General features: G+C 34.8%; 1 protein-coding gene across 2 annotated transcripts in view; it reads right to left on the reverse strand.

Moving 5' to 3' along the window:
• Window positions 1-16424, reverse strand: part of TLL1 (tolloid like 1) — a 196432-nt gene that overhangs the window by 67790 nt on the left and 112218 nt on the right. For both annotated transcript variants that reach the window (XM_041739072.1, XM_041739071.1), the window contains one exon: window positions 7106-7221. In XM_041739072.1, the coding sequence (XP_041595006.1) occupies window positions 7106-7221 (116 nt within the window). The remainder of the gene's footprint in view (window positions 1-7105; window positions 7222-16424) is intronic.

Genomic DNA, 16424 nt, shown 5'->3' on the forward strand with positions numbered 1-16424 from the left:
CCTACATCTCCCAACAAAATCTGAACTCTCCTACCTCAGGAATTCCATCTTGTGTTCTGGGATTTTTCAGAGTTTGGCTATTGTATTATTGGGCCTTGCTCTTGCTATATGTTTGTAAGTTTTTATTGGCAAAGATTTCTTTCACGTGCCAGAAGATACATTTTTTTTTTAACAGAATAGCAGATTTATCTACATACTAATTGCTAAATTTAAGTGGTGCCTTTGGCAACAGAAACACTATATTGTGAATTGACTCCATATGTGTAAAGCACAGATGAGTGATTAAAAAAGAAAATTTTGCAAAATGAAAGCAGTCAAAAGACAGCTCTTAATTGGGCTATTCAGGAAAAGAAAAAAAAAACATTATCTCTATTCAAGACAAAAGCAATCTGCCCTTGTTAAAAGATCAATCCGTTCTAAGAGAGGAGAGTCCGCAAAAAAGTCTTCAGTTTTCTAAAATCTATTACATTTTAGTATATTTGTTTTTATTTGATCAAACTAAGTGTCATTTTTTTGGTTCATTCTTCTGAATTTTTGAGAAAAGGAAACATATTCTCTATAACTAAAGAAAATTTTAATGATTAGCTCTACCAAATGCAAGCTGTGTGGTGCTAGGCAGGCTACTCAATCCTTTCTTAGTTCAATTTCTTCATATAAAAAACAGATATAATCATAATACCAAGCTCAATGGAGTGTGAGCAGTTTAACACAGTGCCTGGCATAGCAAATACTCAATAAATATTAGTTTCTTCTATTTACAGGATTGAAATATGTCCTCCTACTCCTAATTCATCAGGTTATCCTTAAATATGCATACTGAATTCTAGTGTTACCAGCATTTATGAAATTTTTAGACTTTTTTTTTCAATTTTGGTACTATCACTTGACAAAATAACAGATTTTATAATATTCAACTACTCTCATAATACTGGATCAAAACACTTTCAATATTATAAATTATATAGCTTGCTTTCATTTGATTAACTTTATATAACATCCATGTGTTTATATTCATATGTAAGGCACTTGATAATTTTTTCATGTATCATGTGTAAGGTATGCTTATCAGAATTTTACTAGTCTAGTAAAATAAATGGAGAGAGATAAAAAAATGAAGAGTACACATTGTTATGTAATGCACTTGAAACACATTTTATTACATGAGAGAAATCTGGGATTTTAGAATATGAAAAAAAATGCCTTGAGAAATCATCTGTAAGCAGGCAGCATCATTTTATAATAACTTCTGTAAACTTATTTTGTATGGTTAGAAGTTATTCAATTTTTGTGCTCATTAAATCATTTTTGATATTTTCAATTTCAGGATTCTACATTAAGAAATATTTCAAAGGAAAGTATTTCTTCAAGTTTTGATTTTTAACCAAGTTAAATATATAGCCAATTGTACACGGTAAAATTACATTATCGTGAATTCAAGTAAAATAATTCACAATTTCAAACAGAAAAAATACTAGCATATAAAAATATGCTAATTAAAAAAATAACCTGAAGTATAAACTATAGGCAGGGCGAAATGAGCCTTAACGGAAGTCTGAGGTGTGAGAAAAAATAATGAATAAAAATATTTGTTGAATCTTCAAACAAATGCTACCGGGAATGAAGACCAATGTAGAAGAGAATGAAGCCAGGCCTTTATCTTAAGCCATGTACAAAAATTAATTCAACAATGAATTAAAGACCTAAATGTAAAACCCAAAACTATAAAGTAGAAGAAAGCATAGAGGAAAAGCCTCATGATACTGGAACTGGCAATGATTTCTTAGATATGGCACAAAAGCATAGGCAAAACAAACAAACAAAAGCAAAAAGAGTTGAGCGGCACTACACAAAACTAAAAAGTTTTTGCAAAGCAAACAATCAACAGAGTAAAAAAGGCAACTACAGAACAGAAGAAAATATTTGCAAATCATACATCTCGTAGGGGGTTAATAGCCAAAATATGTAAAGATCTATAACCCCACAAGAAAAAATAAAACAATCCAACTAACAAATGAGCAAGACCCTTGAAGATACATTTCTACAAAGATGATATACAAATGGTCAAGAAGCAGATGAAAAGATGGCCAACATCACGAATCATCAGAGAAATGCAAATAAAAACCACAATGAGATATGACCTCCCACACATGAGGATGACAACTATCAAAAAACCAAACAATGGGGATCCCTGGGTGGCTCAGAGGTTTAGCGCCTGCCTTCGGCCCAGGGAGTGATCCTGGAGTCCTGGGATCGAGTCCCACACCGGGATCCCTGCATGGAGCCTGCTTCCCCCTGTGCCTGTGTCTCTGCCTCTCTCTCTCTCTCTCTCTCTCTGTGTGTGTCTCTCATGAATAAATAAATAAATACTCTTAAAAAAAATACTACATATTGGTGAAGATGTGGAGAATTTGAAACCCTTCTACACTGCTGGTGGGATTGTAAAATGGTGCAACCACTCTGGAAAACAATATGGAAGTTCTTAAGAAATTAAAAACAGAACTACCAAATTATCCAGCAATGCATCCAAAGCAACTGAAAGGAAACTGTCTTACAGAGATAGTTACATACTCAGGTTCATAGCACTGTTCACCATAGCCAAAAGGTGGAAGCAACTCAAACGTCTATCAGCGGATGAATGGAGAAACAAATGTGGTCTATACCTGTAATGGAATATTATTCAGCCTTAAAAAGGAAGAAAATCCTGTCACATGCTAAAACATGGTTAAACCTTGAGGCCATTATGCTAAATGAAATAAGCCAGTTACAGAAGAAACCAAATGCTGTAGCGTCCCACTTATGTGGGTATTTAAAGTAGTCAAAGTCATAGAAACAGAAAGTAGAATGGTGGTTCCCAGGGGACCACTGAGGGGTAGAGAAAAGGACATGGTTTATGGGTATGGAGCTTCAGTTTTGCAAACTGGAAGAGCTCTGGAGATCTGTTTCACAACAATGTGAAGGTACTTAACATTGTTAAACTATACACTCAAAAATGGTTAAGACAGGAAATTTTACATGTTTTTTACCACAATAAAATTTTTGATAAATATATGTATATATACATATATAAATATATATATGTATATATACATATACATAAAATGTATATATACATGTAGATAAATATATGTATATATGTAACTTAACAAATGTTAAGTGAAAAAAACAATATCTCATTTCATTTATGTCAGGATGAAACAAATTTGAGGAAAAATAAAAACAATAGCATATAAAATGAAGATAACACACATTGTAACCTCTTTTTCAGAATCTTTCTATGGTTTGGGAGAAGGATAAAAATATCAATTAAACATGACTCTATTAAGAAGGCTGCTAGAAAAAGGGTACCAAATAATAGAATATACATTTAAAACTTTCAAACCAATAGGTAGAAAATAAATGAGATGAGGGAAAACGAAACCATAAATTCAATACACAAAAAGGCAAAAAGTAGAACAAAAGAAACAAAGTGGGACATATAGGATGCAAACAAAAAATAGTAATTACTGATTACATCAGTAATCACAATAAATGTAACTGCAATAAGCACTAAAGACAAATTAGCCACCATGAATTAAATAAAAATAAAGCCAAATTATTTGCTGTCTATAAGGACATACCCAAGAAACAAGACCACAGAACAAATGAATGTCTAAAGCAAGATGAAGATATAGCCAGGCAAGAATACTAATCAAAAGAAAGTGTAACCCTATTAATATCAGAGAAAATAGAGTACTAACCTAAATCATAACTAGAGATAAGGAAATACGGCATATCATAACAATTTAACTATCAGAAAGATGTTATAGTCTAAACATAGTATGTATATAATAATATAGAATAAAATATTTTAAATCATAATATTTATTTTAAAAAATAAATACATTTTCTTTTTAAGATTGATTGATTTATCTAGAGAGAGAGTGGATGCAGGGGCAGAGGGAGAGGGAGAGAGAGAATCCTAAGCAGGTTCCATGCCCAGCTCAGAGCAGGACATGGAGCTCCATCTCAGGACCCTGAGATCATGATCTGAACTGAAATCAAGAGTCATATATTTAACTGACTGGGCCCCCAAATGCCCCAATTTTAAAGCAATGACTAGACTTCATGAATACTGGTCACGCAAGGTCATACTGCCAGCCTCAATATATTTCAAACACTGACATCTTACAGACTATAGAGTCTCTCACTAGACGTGTCTAAAGGAGAAGAGGATAATTGGGAAGAAAATGTATGTTTGCAAATAAGAAAATATATAGTACCAAAAAATATGTTCATTGAGGAAAAATAATAAGAGACAAAGAAGGTAATAAAAATTGGAAAATAGCAAAAATACTGTATGTCAAGTTAGTAAAATTCAGATAAAGTAGTTCTTAGAAGAAAATTTATAACCTTAAAGGTTAGTATTGGAATCAATGTGTTAACTGCCAATGAAAGAAGTAAAAAAGAACATCAGAATAAACCCAAATTTAAAACAAAAAAGAAACTAATATAAACACAAGAATGAAAAATGAGTTAATATTGTTCACTGACCACTTAATTCAATTTATTTGCTCATCATCATATATAATATTAAGAAAAATAATTTTAAAAGATGATAGATGTGCTGATTTCTTCCTATTTGTACCATTTGGAAAACAGAGTTTTTTTTTTTTTTTTTTTTTTTTTTTTTTTTTTTTTTTAAATTTTTTATTTTTTTATTTATGATAGTCACAGAGAGAGAGAGAGAGGCAGAGACACAGGCGGAGGGAGAAGCAGGCTCCATGCACCGGGAGCCTGACGTGGGATTCGATCCCGGTTCTCCAGGATCGCGCCCTGGGCCAAAGGCAGGCGCCAAACCGCTGCGCCACCCAGGGATCCCGGAAAACAGAGTTTTATTGGTAACTATGCATATAAGAAAAGTGAATTAACTTTGAATACTGATGGTGTAAGTAATGCAACTGGATAAGAGGAACAATTTTTTTTCCCGTATTATCTTGCTCTTATGAGTGGATTTACTTTTATTAACCTTATTCAAAACTATTTATATTCTGTAATTTTATTTTCAAAATCATGTATAGTTTTCAGCTTTTATATTTTGCTCTTCAATGCCTTGTTCAAAATGATTCTAATAAAATATTCTCATTACAGACCTTTAATTCTTAAATTAAAAATGACTGTATAGAGAATTATGTATGCATTTATGTATTCCAAGTCAGTTGTAACTTTTTATATTTAAAAACTATTCATGTCACGCAAATGTTTCATTCCATTTTCACACTGAGTCCTAGAACACCCTGGACAGCTCCACACCCATGATTCTCTTAACAACATTCAATTATCAGAAATCTCAAACTTTCTTTAACCTCAGTTGCATTCTCACCAAAGCTTTAAGTATAGTTAAGTCATTCCAGGTGAATTAGTCATAAGCAAATAGCAAAAACTATTTAGTAACTGGCAAAAATAAAGATTAATATCAATACAATCTTGGTCTGGCAAGATTTTAAAGTTAGCATTCAAGACAGAAACCAGAAGTTAATAGATTCATTTATTTCCTTTCTTAATGATTTAAAACTCTATAACCAAACCAACTAAATATGCTAAAGGGAATGTTTTTCCTTTTCAATCCTTATTATGCTTAATTCCATTTTCTTGCCTTAATGTGCCATGACTTCCACCAAAAATGTTGAAAAAGAAGTGGTGTGGTAGAAAGAAATAATGTCAGAGTTTTCACAAAAGTGATATCTGAAGTTATTTTTGTCAATTTTCTAAAATTAAGAAAATACCTATTCCCCATTTGTTCAGGGTTTGTTGCTATTAAATCAGTAATAGATATTTTTTTCTAGATTTAATTGAAACATACATCTAATGGTGCTTGTGTCTACACATGTGCACGCATATGCATCTACCTTTGGTTTGGCTTGGAGACTTTACATCCATATTCAAGTGTTAGCCTGGATTATAATTTTCCTTTTTTTATACTGTCCTTCTCAGGATTGCTATCAAGGTTTTGTTAGCCATATAAATAGGAGAGTGGATCTCACTTTTTATTCCCTGGAGTAAAAAGTTTATATAAGATTATACTTATTTCTTATTTGAATGTTGGCTAGAACTCACTAATTAAGCCATCTGAGCCTAGACTTGCATGGCTGAAAAAAAAAAAAAAAACCTAATGATTCAATTAGACAGTAATTCATTTTCTTTTTTTTTTTCTTTTTTTTTCTTTTTTATTTTTTAGTAATTCATTTTCTTTAGTGATTATAGGAGTAGTCAAGTATTTTTCTTCTTCTTGAGTAAGAACTCAGTAATATTTTTTTAGGAATTTTCCCCTTCCATCTATATTCCTTAAGTTACTGCCATAATGTTGACAATACTCTTTTATTCTCATTTTGGTATCTAGAACATTTATGGTTATAATAATCTTTTTATTCTAGTGATTAGATAATTGTGCTTTTCCTGTTATTCTTTTGCTTTCTTGAACTATTCTAAGTTTTTTCAAAGTACCAATTTTGTTCATACTCTGTACCATGTTATTTTTATCTCCTTAATTTATCTTTTATTTATTACTTCCTCCATTACGTACCTTTCCATTTATTTTATTACCCTTTTAATAGCCACTCAATAAGGATGTCTAACTCGTTAGTTTAAGGCATTTTTTATTTGCTAATGTGAGCATGACGGTTGTGAATTTCCAAGTACTGCTCTCACTGAGTCTTACAGCCTTGCTATTCAGTATTTTTGTTATATTACAGTTGAAAATGATTTCTAACCTCCACTGTAATTGCTTCTTAGCTGAACTGAATATTTTATGTATATTTCTTAACTTTGAAATGTGTGGGATTTTTCTGGTTATCTCTGTGATACCTATTTTTACCTTGAATTTCATTATGCCTGAGAACATAATCTGTATTATTCCAATGCTTTTGGAGCATTTACTATTTCTTTTTAAATTACATTTTTCAAAACATTCCCAGAGTTTGAGCAATTTTCATGATGAATCTTCTGAGTTTTTTACTCTCTTCTTTGAAGAATCATATAAGAATAAAAGATAAAGCAAATTACATTTAAAAGAAGATGAACTTTTGTATTTATATAATACTAAATGAGAACTATCAATGGTATAAACTACCTTCTCCCCCGGGGTCACGGAAACTCTCCAGATGCAGTGTGTATAAGAAGGGTAGCCATTTGGAAATCCTGGAGAGGAAAGGTTGCCATTGGATTCTTGTAGGGTTTCTCCACATGCTAAAAGGGGGGAAAAAGATACATATATTTCATTTTTAAAGACATGACTTATCCATATTTCCATAAAATGATAAGATCATTCTTTTAATTTTTATGAAAAATACTGACATGATAAATAAAGCTCTGAGTCTTTTGGTGTTAGATGAGAATATATATTTGTGTTCTATAAAAGACTTTTCCTTTCCAAGTAAATTTCTTCTTATGTCTCTACTGCCAGGATTTTAACATACCATTTTAATGGCATCATTAGGGCTAACCATAAAACAAGATTATGAGATAATCTGGCATTCATAATATTCTTCCTCATGGAGACTTTTCTCATTCATTCCCAAAGAGTCAGTCAGTCACTCATATTCAGATTCAGGCCAGTGGGTATCTAGTTGAAGTACTTGAAGTGGATAGAGGATCACATGACATATAATTAATATTTTCAGTGTAAAGTGAGGCTAAATTTCACAACAATATCACATCAAAGTTGGAAAATAAGATATCTTAAATAATTATTAGAATATAATCAATCAAGGTACCAAAAATGTCGCACACAATGAAAATTTTTCTCAAAATAAGCTGAAAATAGTTGAAAAGCTAAAAACATAAAGGAAGATTGAAATTTTCCTACAAGATGTGGACATTTATTTACTCTCTCATTGCTGATGATCGTAAGTAAAAATTACTGGAAAAGCAATTAGGTTTGCCTCTTACTACAACTGTCTAATTTCTTGAAAGTAATTATCAGTTATCTAAAATGGCAAATTATCAGCTGCACAGCCTCAAGATCGGTGTGATTGATATCTCTAGGGCCATTTCAACAAAGACACAGAGTGTAATTAGCTCATTGGTTTAGCCAAGGTTAGTGGTCAGAACCATTCTATAATGGGTTTTCTTGTTGCTTTTGTAAGACATAGCTTGTGCCACATGAAACTAGGCTGCTTTAAGTATCCTGAATTTAAGAATAATTCTTCTGCTGCAGCCTGTCATCTGTATAACCTTCACTCAATTAAAAAAAAAAAAGTTCTTTCCATCTGAAGGAGACTGAAATCAGACTGAGATATTACCATATTATAGAGTCATAGCTACCAGCAGGTGAACTCTCATCTCATCAAATCCTCCATAAATAATAAATGGCTTTGCATATCTTAAGTCAAATGAAGAAAGAAAAATGATGACTTTGAAAACAAAACAGAGCTGTAAAAAGTCTGACATGATATAAATATTTATTTGAAAACACAGATATTAAGTTTGCACAACAAAATACCTCTCGAGTAGAAGTAAGCAGTATTTATTTTGATGAATAGGCAGGTAAAAGCACCTTTAGAACAAAATGAAGCTGCTCAAGGTCAAAAATACATAATTCAGTACTTTCCATCAGTCATCTGAGAGCTCTTGATAAATGCAACATTACAAGAACCCTTAGAAAAATGAAAATTTATTAAGATTCTATTAATGCAAACAACGTGCTTCTAAGTAGGATCAGTTCAGATGCTAAATAATCATTTGGGAGGTGAGTGTGCTTCAATGTAAAATACTGTAATTGATAGCAGTCTAAAAATAAATTCTTTAATGATTGAAAAGTACATTAAGCCACATAGAATGTTGGTCCTGGATTTACTGAAGTGGAATTAAAACAAATATATTGAATCCACAGATGTACACAAAAAAATACTGTTCTGATAAAGATGAAATGGAGAATTTTATGAAATGAAAAGTAGAATACAGCATATAATTCAAATATTTAGTCAATCTATTATACAGCATTTGCTTATAAAGCTTATAACCATTTATAAGAAAGTGTGGTTGTCCTGACTATCTGATCCCTACTACAAAAGATATTTTAGTACCTTCCCCAGCCGTAGGCTGATTAATATCCAGAAATGAAAAGCAAATTTATTATAAAAAAAACTAAAGAAAAATCAAGCAAGAAAAAAGTGGCGCTATGAAGTTAAAATGCTGTTCATTTACTGAGCAAAATCTCTGGATGAGAAAACACAAGTTTTAGTCATGGCATTACCACTTACTAATTATGTCCTATAAGAAAGTCTCAGAAGCTTCAGCCTAAGTTTTCTCTTAAGTGACATTTAATTAGCATAACATTTAATAAAATTGCTTTGTAGGGATCAAATGTTATTATGCCCCGAATCCTCTTTTCAACCTTTAGCTACCTCTTCACACAGGTAGGAAGATTGCTGTCTAAAATGTTTGAATATGTCTTTGAACTATAAAATTATTTAGGAGAAATAAAACTATTTAGGAGTCATTTAGGAGAAAAAAACTCATAAAGAAATATACAGCAGTCAGTTATTAATTCTACTGCCCTAATAATTACTCTAAAACTAAAAACAATTCAGAAGTTAAACTTCTATCTCTGTAGGCAGATGGCACAATCTTACATGTATAAAACCATAAACATTACACACACACACAAAACTGTTAGAAACTAGTAAACAAATTCAGCAAAGTGGCAGGATATAAAATCAACACAGAAAAATCAATTGTATTTCTGTACACCAAGAACAATTTCAAAAGGAAATTAAGACAACAGTCCCATTCATAATATCATCAAAAAAGAATAGAATACTTGGCAATAAACTTAACCAACGAGGTACAACACATGTACGTTGAAAACTACAAAACATTGCTGAAATTGAAGATGAGACAAATCAAGGGAATGACGAGTTGTGTTCATGATTGGAAGACTTAATATTGTTAAAATATTCATATTACCCAAAGCAATCTACAGATTCAATGCAATTTCTACCAAAACCTCAATGGCGTCTCTTGCAGAAAGAAAAAAAAAAAAAAATCCTGAAACTCACATAAAACCACAAACCCAAAATAGCCAAGACATTCTTGAAAAAAAGCAAAGCCAGAGGCTCCCACATCCTGAAGCTACAGTATTCAAAACAGTATGATAGTGGCATAGGACAGACATACAGACCAACAGAAGAGAGAGCCCCCAAATAAGCCCATGTGTAATGGTCTAATGATCAACAACGGTGCCAGACTGCTCATTGGGGAAAGCATCGTCTCTCCAGCAAATGGTATTGGAGAAACTAGAAATATGCATACAGAAAGAATTAAATTGTACCCTTATCTTCCACTGTACACACAAATCAACATAAAATGAATTAAAGACTTGAACGTAAAAAAAAAAAAAAAAAGACTTGAATGTAAGACCCGAAACTGCAAAGAAGAAAAGAGGTGAAAAATTTTGTCACAATAGTCCTGGCAATGATTTCTTGGATATGCCACCAAAAGCATACAGGAAATAAAAGCAAAAATGGACAGGTGGGGCTACATCAGCTAAAAAAAAAGCTTCTGTGCAGCAAAGGAAACCGTCAACAGAGTGAAAGGCAACTTTCCGAATGGGAGAAGATACTTGCATTGCGAATCATATATCTCATGAGGGGTTAGTATTCAAAATATATAAGGAACTCCTACAAGTCAATAGCAAAAGATAAAATAACCCAATTTAAAAATTGGCAGAAAAAGAGATGGCCAAAGAAGACCTAGAAATGGCCAACAGGTATAAAAAAAAAAGTTCTATTTACATCAGCAATCATCAGGGAAATGCAAGTCAAAACCACAATGAGGATCCCCTCGCCCTTGTTAGGATGGTCATTATCAAAAACACAAACAAGCAAACAGAAGATAAGAGGCGTCAGCAAAGAAATGGAGAAATTGCAGCCTCTGTGCACAGTTGGTAGGAATATAAAATGGTGCAGCCACTATGGAAAATAGTGTGGGCTTTCCTCAAAAATTGTAAAAATAATTCCCAAATGACCCAATAATCCCACTTCTGGGTATTTATTCAAAAGAACTGAAAGCAGGATCTTGAAGAGATATCTCTGCTCCCGTTTTCATCGCAGCATTATTCACATTAGCCAAGAAACAGAAACATCCAAACCATCCATCAGTGGGTGAATGGATAAAGAAACTGTGCTATATGCATAAAATAGAATATTGTTCGGCTCTAAAACAGAGGGAATCTGGCATATGCTACGCGCTAGATAAGCCCAGGGCACATTCTGCCGGAGGAAGAGGGCAGCTGCAGAAAGACCGGTCCTGCATGATTCCACTTCCTGAGGTCCCTGAAGGAGTCAGACTCCTCGAAGCGGGGAGCGGAAAGGGCGAGGGAATGAAGAGTCTGTGCGGTGGACAGAGTGTGAGCCACGCAAGCTGAAGAGCTTTGGAGACCTGCTGTACAGCAGTGTGCATGGAGTGGACGCTACTGCGCACTCACAAATTTGGTAATAGGGAAGATGTCATATTATGTGTTTTTCTGCTCAAATAAAAAATAATTAATAATAAAAAAAAGCAGTTAAAACTAAGTCCTTTATCAATCTCACTTCTAAATCAGGGGATTTACATACACCTTCATTCTTCCAGAATAGAAAATGATACCTAAACTGTATAAATACTACTTGGATTGTGTCTTGTTGAGCAATTATCACAAACTCTTGTCCTTTTAATGACATTGTTTTTTTTTTTTTGACATTGTTAAATTCATAGCTGTCTGCATGTCCATCTATGGCTACTTTGTTCACCAAATGTCTGTACTATCCACCCAACACCAAAGATTGAGAACTTGCCTTTCTCCATATTCTATAGGACCGCATTTATAATTTTACTAAGGCTAAGGAAAATACAGATAGAGATGCACAATAATTTCTATTAGATAAGTCTCTTCCTAAAGGATCTTGACAAATTGAGGATTAGGGGAAGAAAGAAAACTGTTATCTAGTCAATTTAATGCTTCCTAATTAACATATCGATATCCCTTAAACTTTTAAATACAATAAATATAGGTTTAAATGATTTCTAAAATGTAAAATGATTTTAAGATAGCAAAATGTTAAAAGGAATCCTAAATCATGTGAGAGAGGATGTGAGATTCATTACTGAAATGTTTTAAAAATGCATTTCAGTAGTAACTGCCTAGCCCAGTCTCAATCACCCTTTAAGATGAAGCATAAACACCAACTGCGGGGAGACCTTTCTCCCGCCCCACACCGTGTCTCGGGGACCTGTGCAGCATCCTTTAGGATCCCTTCCTCTCCGAGTGATCTTGTCAGTGTGACGCCCCAGAGGCTGGGCTTTGGGCTTAGAGCCTGGGCTTCCTCCTCTGTGGCCATGACATCCGATGCCTTCCACGAGTTAACGGTGACTCATTCATTCATTCAGCAGCGACTGATTGAGCACTTGGTTTCCATCAGATCCAGAATACCATGAGGGAAAATCCAACTGCAATCCCACAGAGCTATAATCCAGTGTGGGGAATGCCAAGTCAACTGATAATTATATGAGTAAGACACAAAGACCGGGATCAACTGCGGCATTTCCCACAGGGGAGGCCTGGAAGTCTCTAAGCAGGAGATGACTTAGGAGCCCAATCCTAAACTTGAGCTGGGATTGAAGCCCGAGGCAGTCAGGAGCATCCTGGCTGGAGGAGGAGGCAGGAGGCAAGCACATTGTGGTGCCAGGAGCTAAGTGAAGTGGAGGCGAAAACCCAGGCTGTAGGGGAAAAAACCTAGAGAAAAGACTCCGGGAAGAGGTAAGAAAAGCTTGGAATGACAGAAGGAAAGGAGATTAGTCTTTATCCTGAAAATAAACAGAGTAAGATTTGCATATTCCAAAGCCACTCAGAACGGCCAGAGAATTAAAGAGATGTCAGAACGGAGGCAAGAGGTGAATTAGGCATTTCAACAATCTAGAAAAACGATGAGGCTCCTAGACGAGGGGATGCACTGCTGGAAGGCAAGAGTCCAAGAAGGCAGCAGGACTGGTTAGCTGGAGACACTGAGGGACGGAGGAGATGAGGCCCTTCCCGGTTCTGGCTCCCGGCTCGGGCTGCCTGACCATCCCTGTGTGGTACCATCCACCGACCCAGGGACTGTTTGCAGGGAGATGAATAAATGGCTCCATGAGTAAATGGGGAAAAATTGGCTAAATTACTTTTTTTACATGTGGGCAATACTTCAGCCACGAGCTCCGTATGTACAAGCACATATGGAAAGTATATCCCGTCTGGAACCTCAGAAAATTATACCAGGAGCCAAGAGATTAACGCTTTAAGGAACTAATAAGAACCTTATTTCCATTTTCAAGGTAAAGTTAATGAACTAGGGTTTAAAGGAATGCAACCTTTCTAGTATTCAGGGTCCATGCTCACGGGGACTGGCTTCCACCCACAGATGCTCATCCGTAGACAGGCCATCCAGCACACCTGCTGTGCAGATACTGGCATGAAAACTCCCAAATTTGTGAACTCAGACTGTGCGTGTGTTTATGTGTGAATACACACACACTTTTATGTAATAAGGAAGAATTCTAATATTTAGAAGGCCCTTGATTTATAGCTTTCATTTTATTCTGCAATTTCCCAAATTTTATTATGTTGCTTGACATATTTATTGGGGAAGATTTACTGGAGAATATTTGGACTGACGGTTGGTGAAGTCCTAAGTAAGCAAAAAAGGCCATGGGACTACAGAAAAACCGACTTAAGAGAAAAAAATGCAAATAAAGACTGGTAACTGTACCAGGAGTAGAGTTCAAGGAAGCAATTTAGAAATCAAAAAGGAAAGTAATCTTAAAATTAAAGTAGAAAAAATTCATTTTAGAAAATGAGAGTCACAAGAAAAACAAGCCTCCCTCCCCCACCCCGGCAAAAAAAGAACAATAGTACATATTACTGATTTATGAAGAGAAGAATATCCACTCCGACTCATACACCCTAGAAAAGACTCCTTAGCAGTTGGCTAAGGGACGATGGAGACTGCAGTGGTGCCCTATTGTCCACCCTTGCTTGGGCATATCTTGTCCTGACAGTATGTAGGATGCAAGGGATTATAAAGGCAGGCAGGTCAAGGAGCACTAGCAGGTGTCCTGTTAGATGCTTTAATGCTAGAAAGAGCTGGAAGCTGTTGGAAGGACACAGGACTGGCCTTCAGGCAGCATGTCTGGAAACCTATCCAATCCCAGGGCTGGGCAGGCCTCCTTCTATTTCCCTTCCTTCTCCTTTCTGGGATGTGGTCTGGAGACAGATGGCAGGGTCTTGCCTTAGAGGAGGGGCAGGGCTGTAAAGAATCCTATTCTTTCTTTATATTAAATACATAAGGAGAGCTTCCTTGCCTGCTTCTAAAAGAACAAGAAATGGCAAGGAAAATAATTCTAAACTAAAAGAAACTTATCTTCATCCCATCACCTTAAAAAGACACAACTTTATTCCTGTATGGAGCTTTTTCGTGATTAGTATGCCCTGACTGTACAATAAGTAATTCAGGATTCCTATACAAATCTAATTTATATATTTGGCATAGATAAATAGAATGTTGGATTAGAAGTTGCTTGCCAGCTAGAAAGTCTCATAAAAAATAACACTTTATATGGTTTTAAGGAAATTAAAAATGCATATATTTTAAGGCTGGTTGCCTTCTCATAGATAAAAACACATTTACTATGTTATTAATGGAAAAGCAACACTATTTCCAATCTGCCTACTATTACCTGCCTATTAGGGACCTGCCCTCTTGGACTCAGGGCCCCACTTATCATAGACCATAAAAGCCACAACCTTAAATATTGAAGTGTGAACCAGGCCGGCGTTCCTTTCAAGGTTAATCCCTTAAGGAATACCTCTATAAAATGCAGATTCAAAAGAGCTTAGAGGGTAAACTGATAAGAAGTGGAAAGCTGGAGTAATGTTGCCAAATATCTCTGATCGGCTCTATTCACCAGCAACTTCTAACAGGAGAAAACACTAAGACAAACTCCAAAGGACTCTGCAGTTTTAGAACTCTCGCCTTTCTGCATTAAAACCAAGATGCAACCCGCATTTCATTTTCTGAACTCCTACTCTCTTCCTAGATAATTCTCAAATAAGTAATCTTATTTAAACTTCTATCTACAGTTACCAATCTTTAACATTTATCCCACTAATGTTCTTGGAGCTACTGATAAACCTCCTGTAGCGGTGTAACTGAAGTTTATTTGCCCTATATCATTGGTGCTCCCCATTGTAAAGAAATGAAGGATGTGAAATACATGACCATAGACAAGGCTCAAAGCTAAGGGCTTCACACACACACACACACACACACACACACACACACACTGGCTGAGAGGGAGCGTGAAAGAAACAGAAAGAGCAAGAGACAGAAAAAAAGAAAGAGAGGGAGTTGTTTGGTGGGCATTAAAAAGTCCAACATAGAAAAAAAGTCCATCTTAAAGATGTTGTGACCTGAAAGTTTATATATTTTTATTTTTTAAATACACATTTATATGTCTTAGCTCTCTCTTACTTCATCCTGCAAATAAATAAGCAGCTTTGCTTTTTAAGCTGCTTTAAACACAAGGTATCTTTCTCACTGATGACGACGGTACCTTCATCGATGTGGTTTTACTGTATTAACAGACCAATGCACACAGTATCACCATATTTCAAGTAAGAAAATAGCCTGTTTACGTATTTAAGTGAAAACTATATATATTTTCCCGTGGTAACTTAAATATTTAAGAGCTATAGGCTGAGAATTATAGTGTCATAAGTTTGATTACTTTTCTGATTCCTACTGACTGCCCTTCCTACAACGCAGTGAGTAAAAGCATCTCTAGTGTGCTTTTGAGGTGGTATTATATAAACACACACACATATTTAGAGAGACAAATGAAATGGTTTCCTATCTGAACTTTCTATTTACTTAATTGCTATTAATCACACAATCTCCCCCCAAACTTTCTACTTAAAAAGTATAATAAATCCAGTACTGCCAGAAACTAACCAAGGATCACTCATTTCTGTTGTCATAGTGGTGCCATTCACTTATTCACTTACAAATACATCTTTCCTGTGGAAATTTAGGTCTGAAAAAAACAAATACCACACATACACGTGTAATTTACATACGTCCATGAACGAAAGTTTAGGGAAAAGCTGTGCTAACCAAAGTTAAACGTATTTCTTTGATATAGGGTATTTCAAAGGATTTTGACTATGCAGGAGGTACACAGAGCATGCAGCATTTCCAATTGAAAGCAGACTCTTTTTTCTTTTTTTGGACCAATACCCGGTGTTCCCTTGCAACACTCTTATTAAGATCTTCCCTTCATCTCTTTTTCACAATTTTGTCCAGTTGTGAAAACAAAACATAGAGTAACCCATTAGCAACACAGTTAGAGCTCATTTTTTGCAACAGTCATAAATC

Source organism: Vulpes lagopus, chromosome 23, assembly GCF_018345385.1.
Source record: "Vulpes lagopus strain Blue_001 chromosome 23, ASM1834538v1, whole genome shotgun sequence".
Classification (NCBI taxonomy): Eukaryota; Metazoa; Chordata; class Mammalia; order Carnivora; family Canidae; genus Vulpes; species Vulpes lagopus.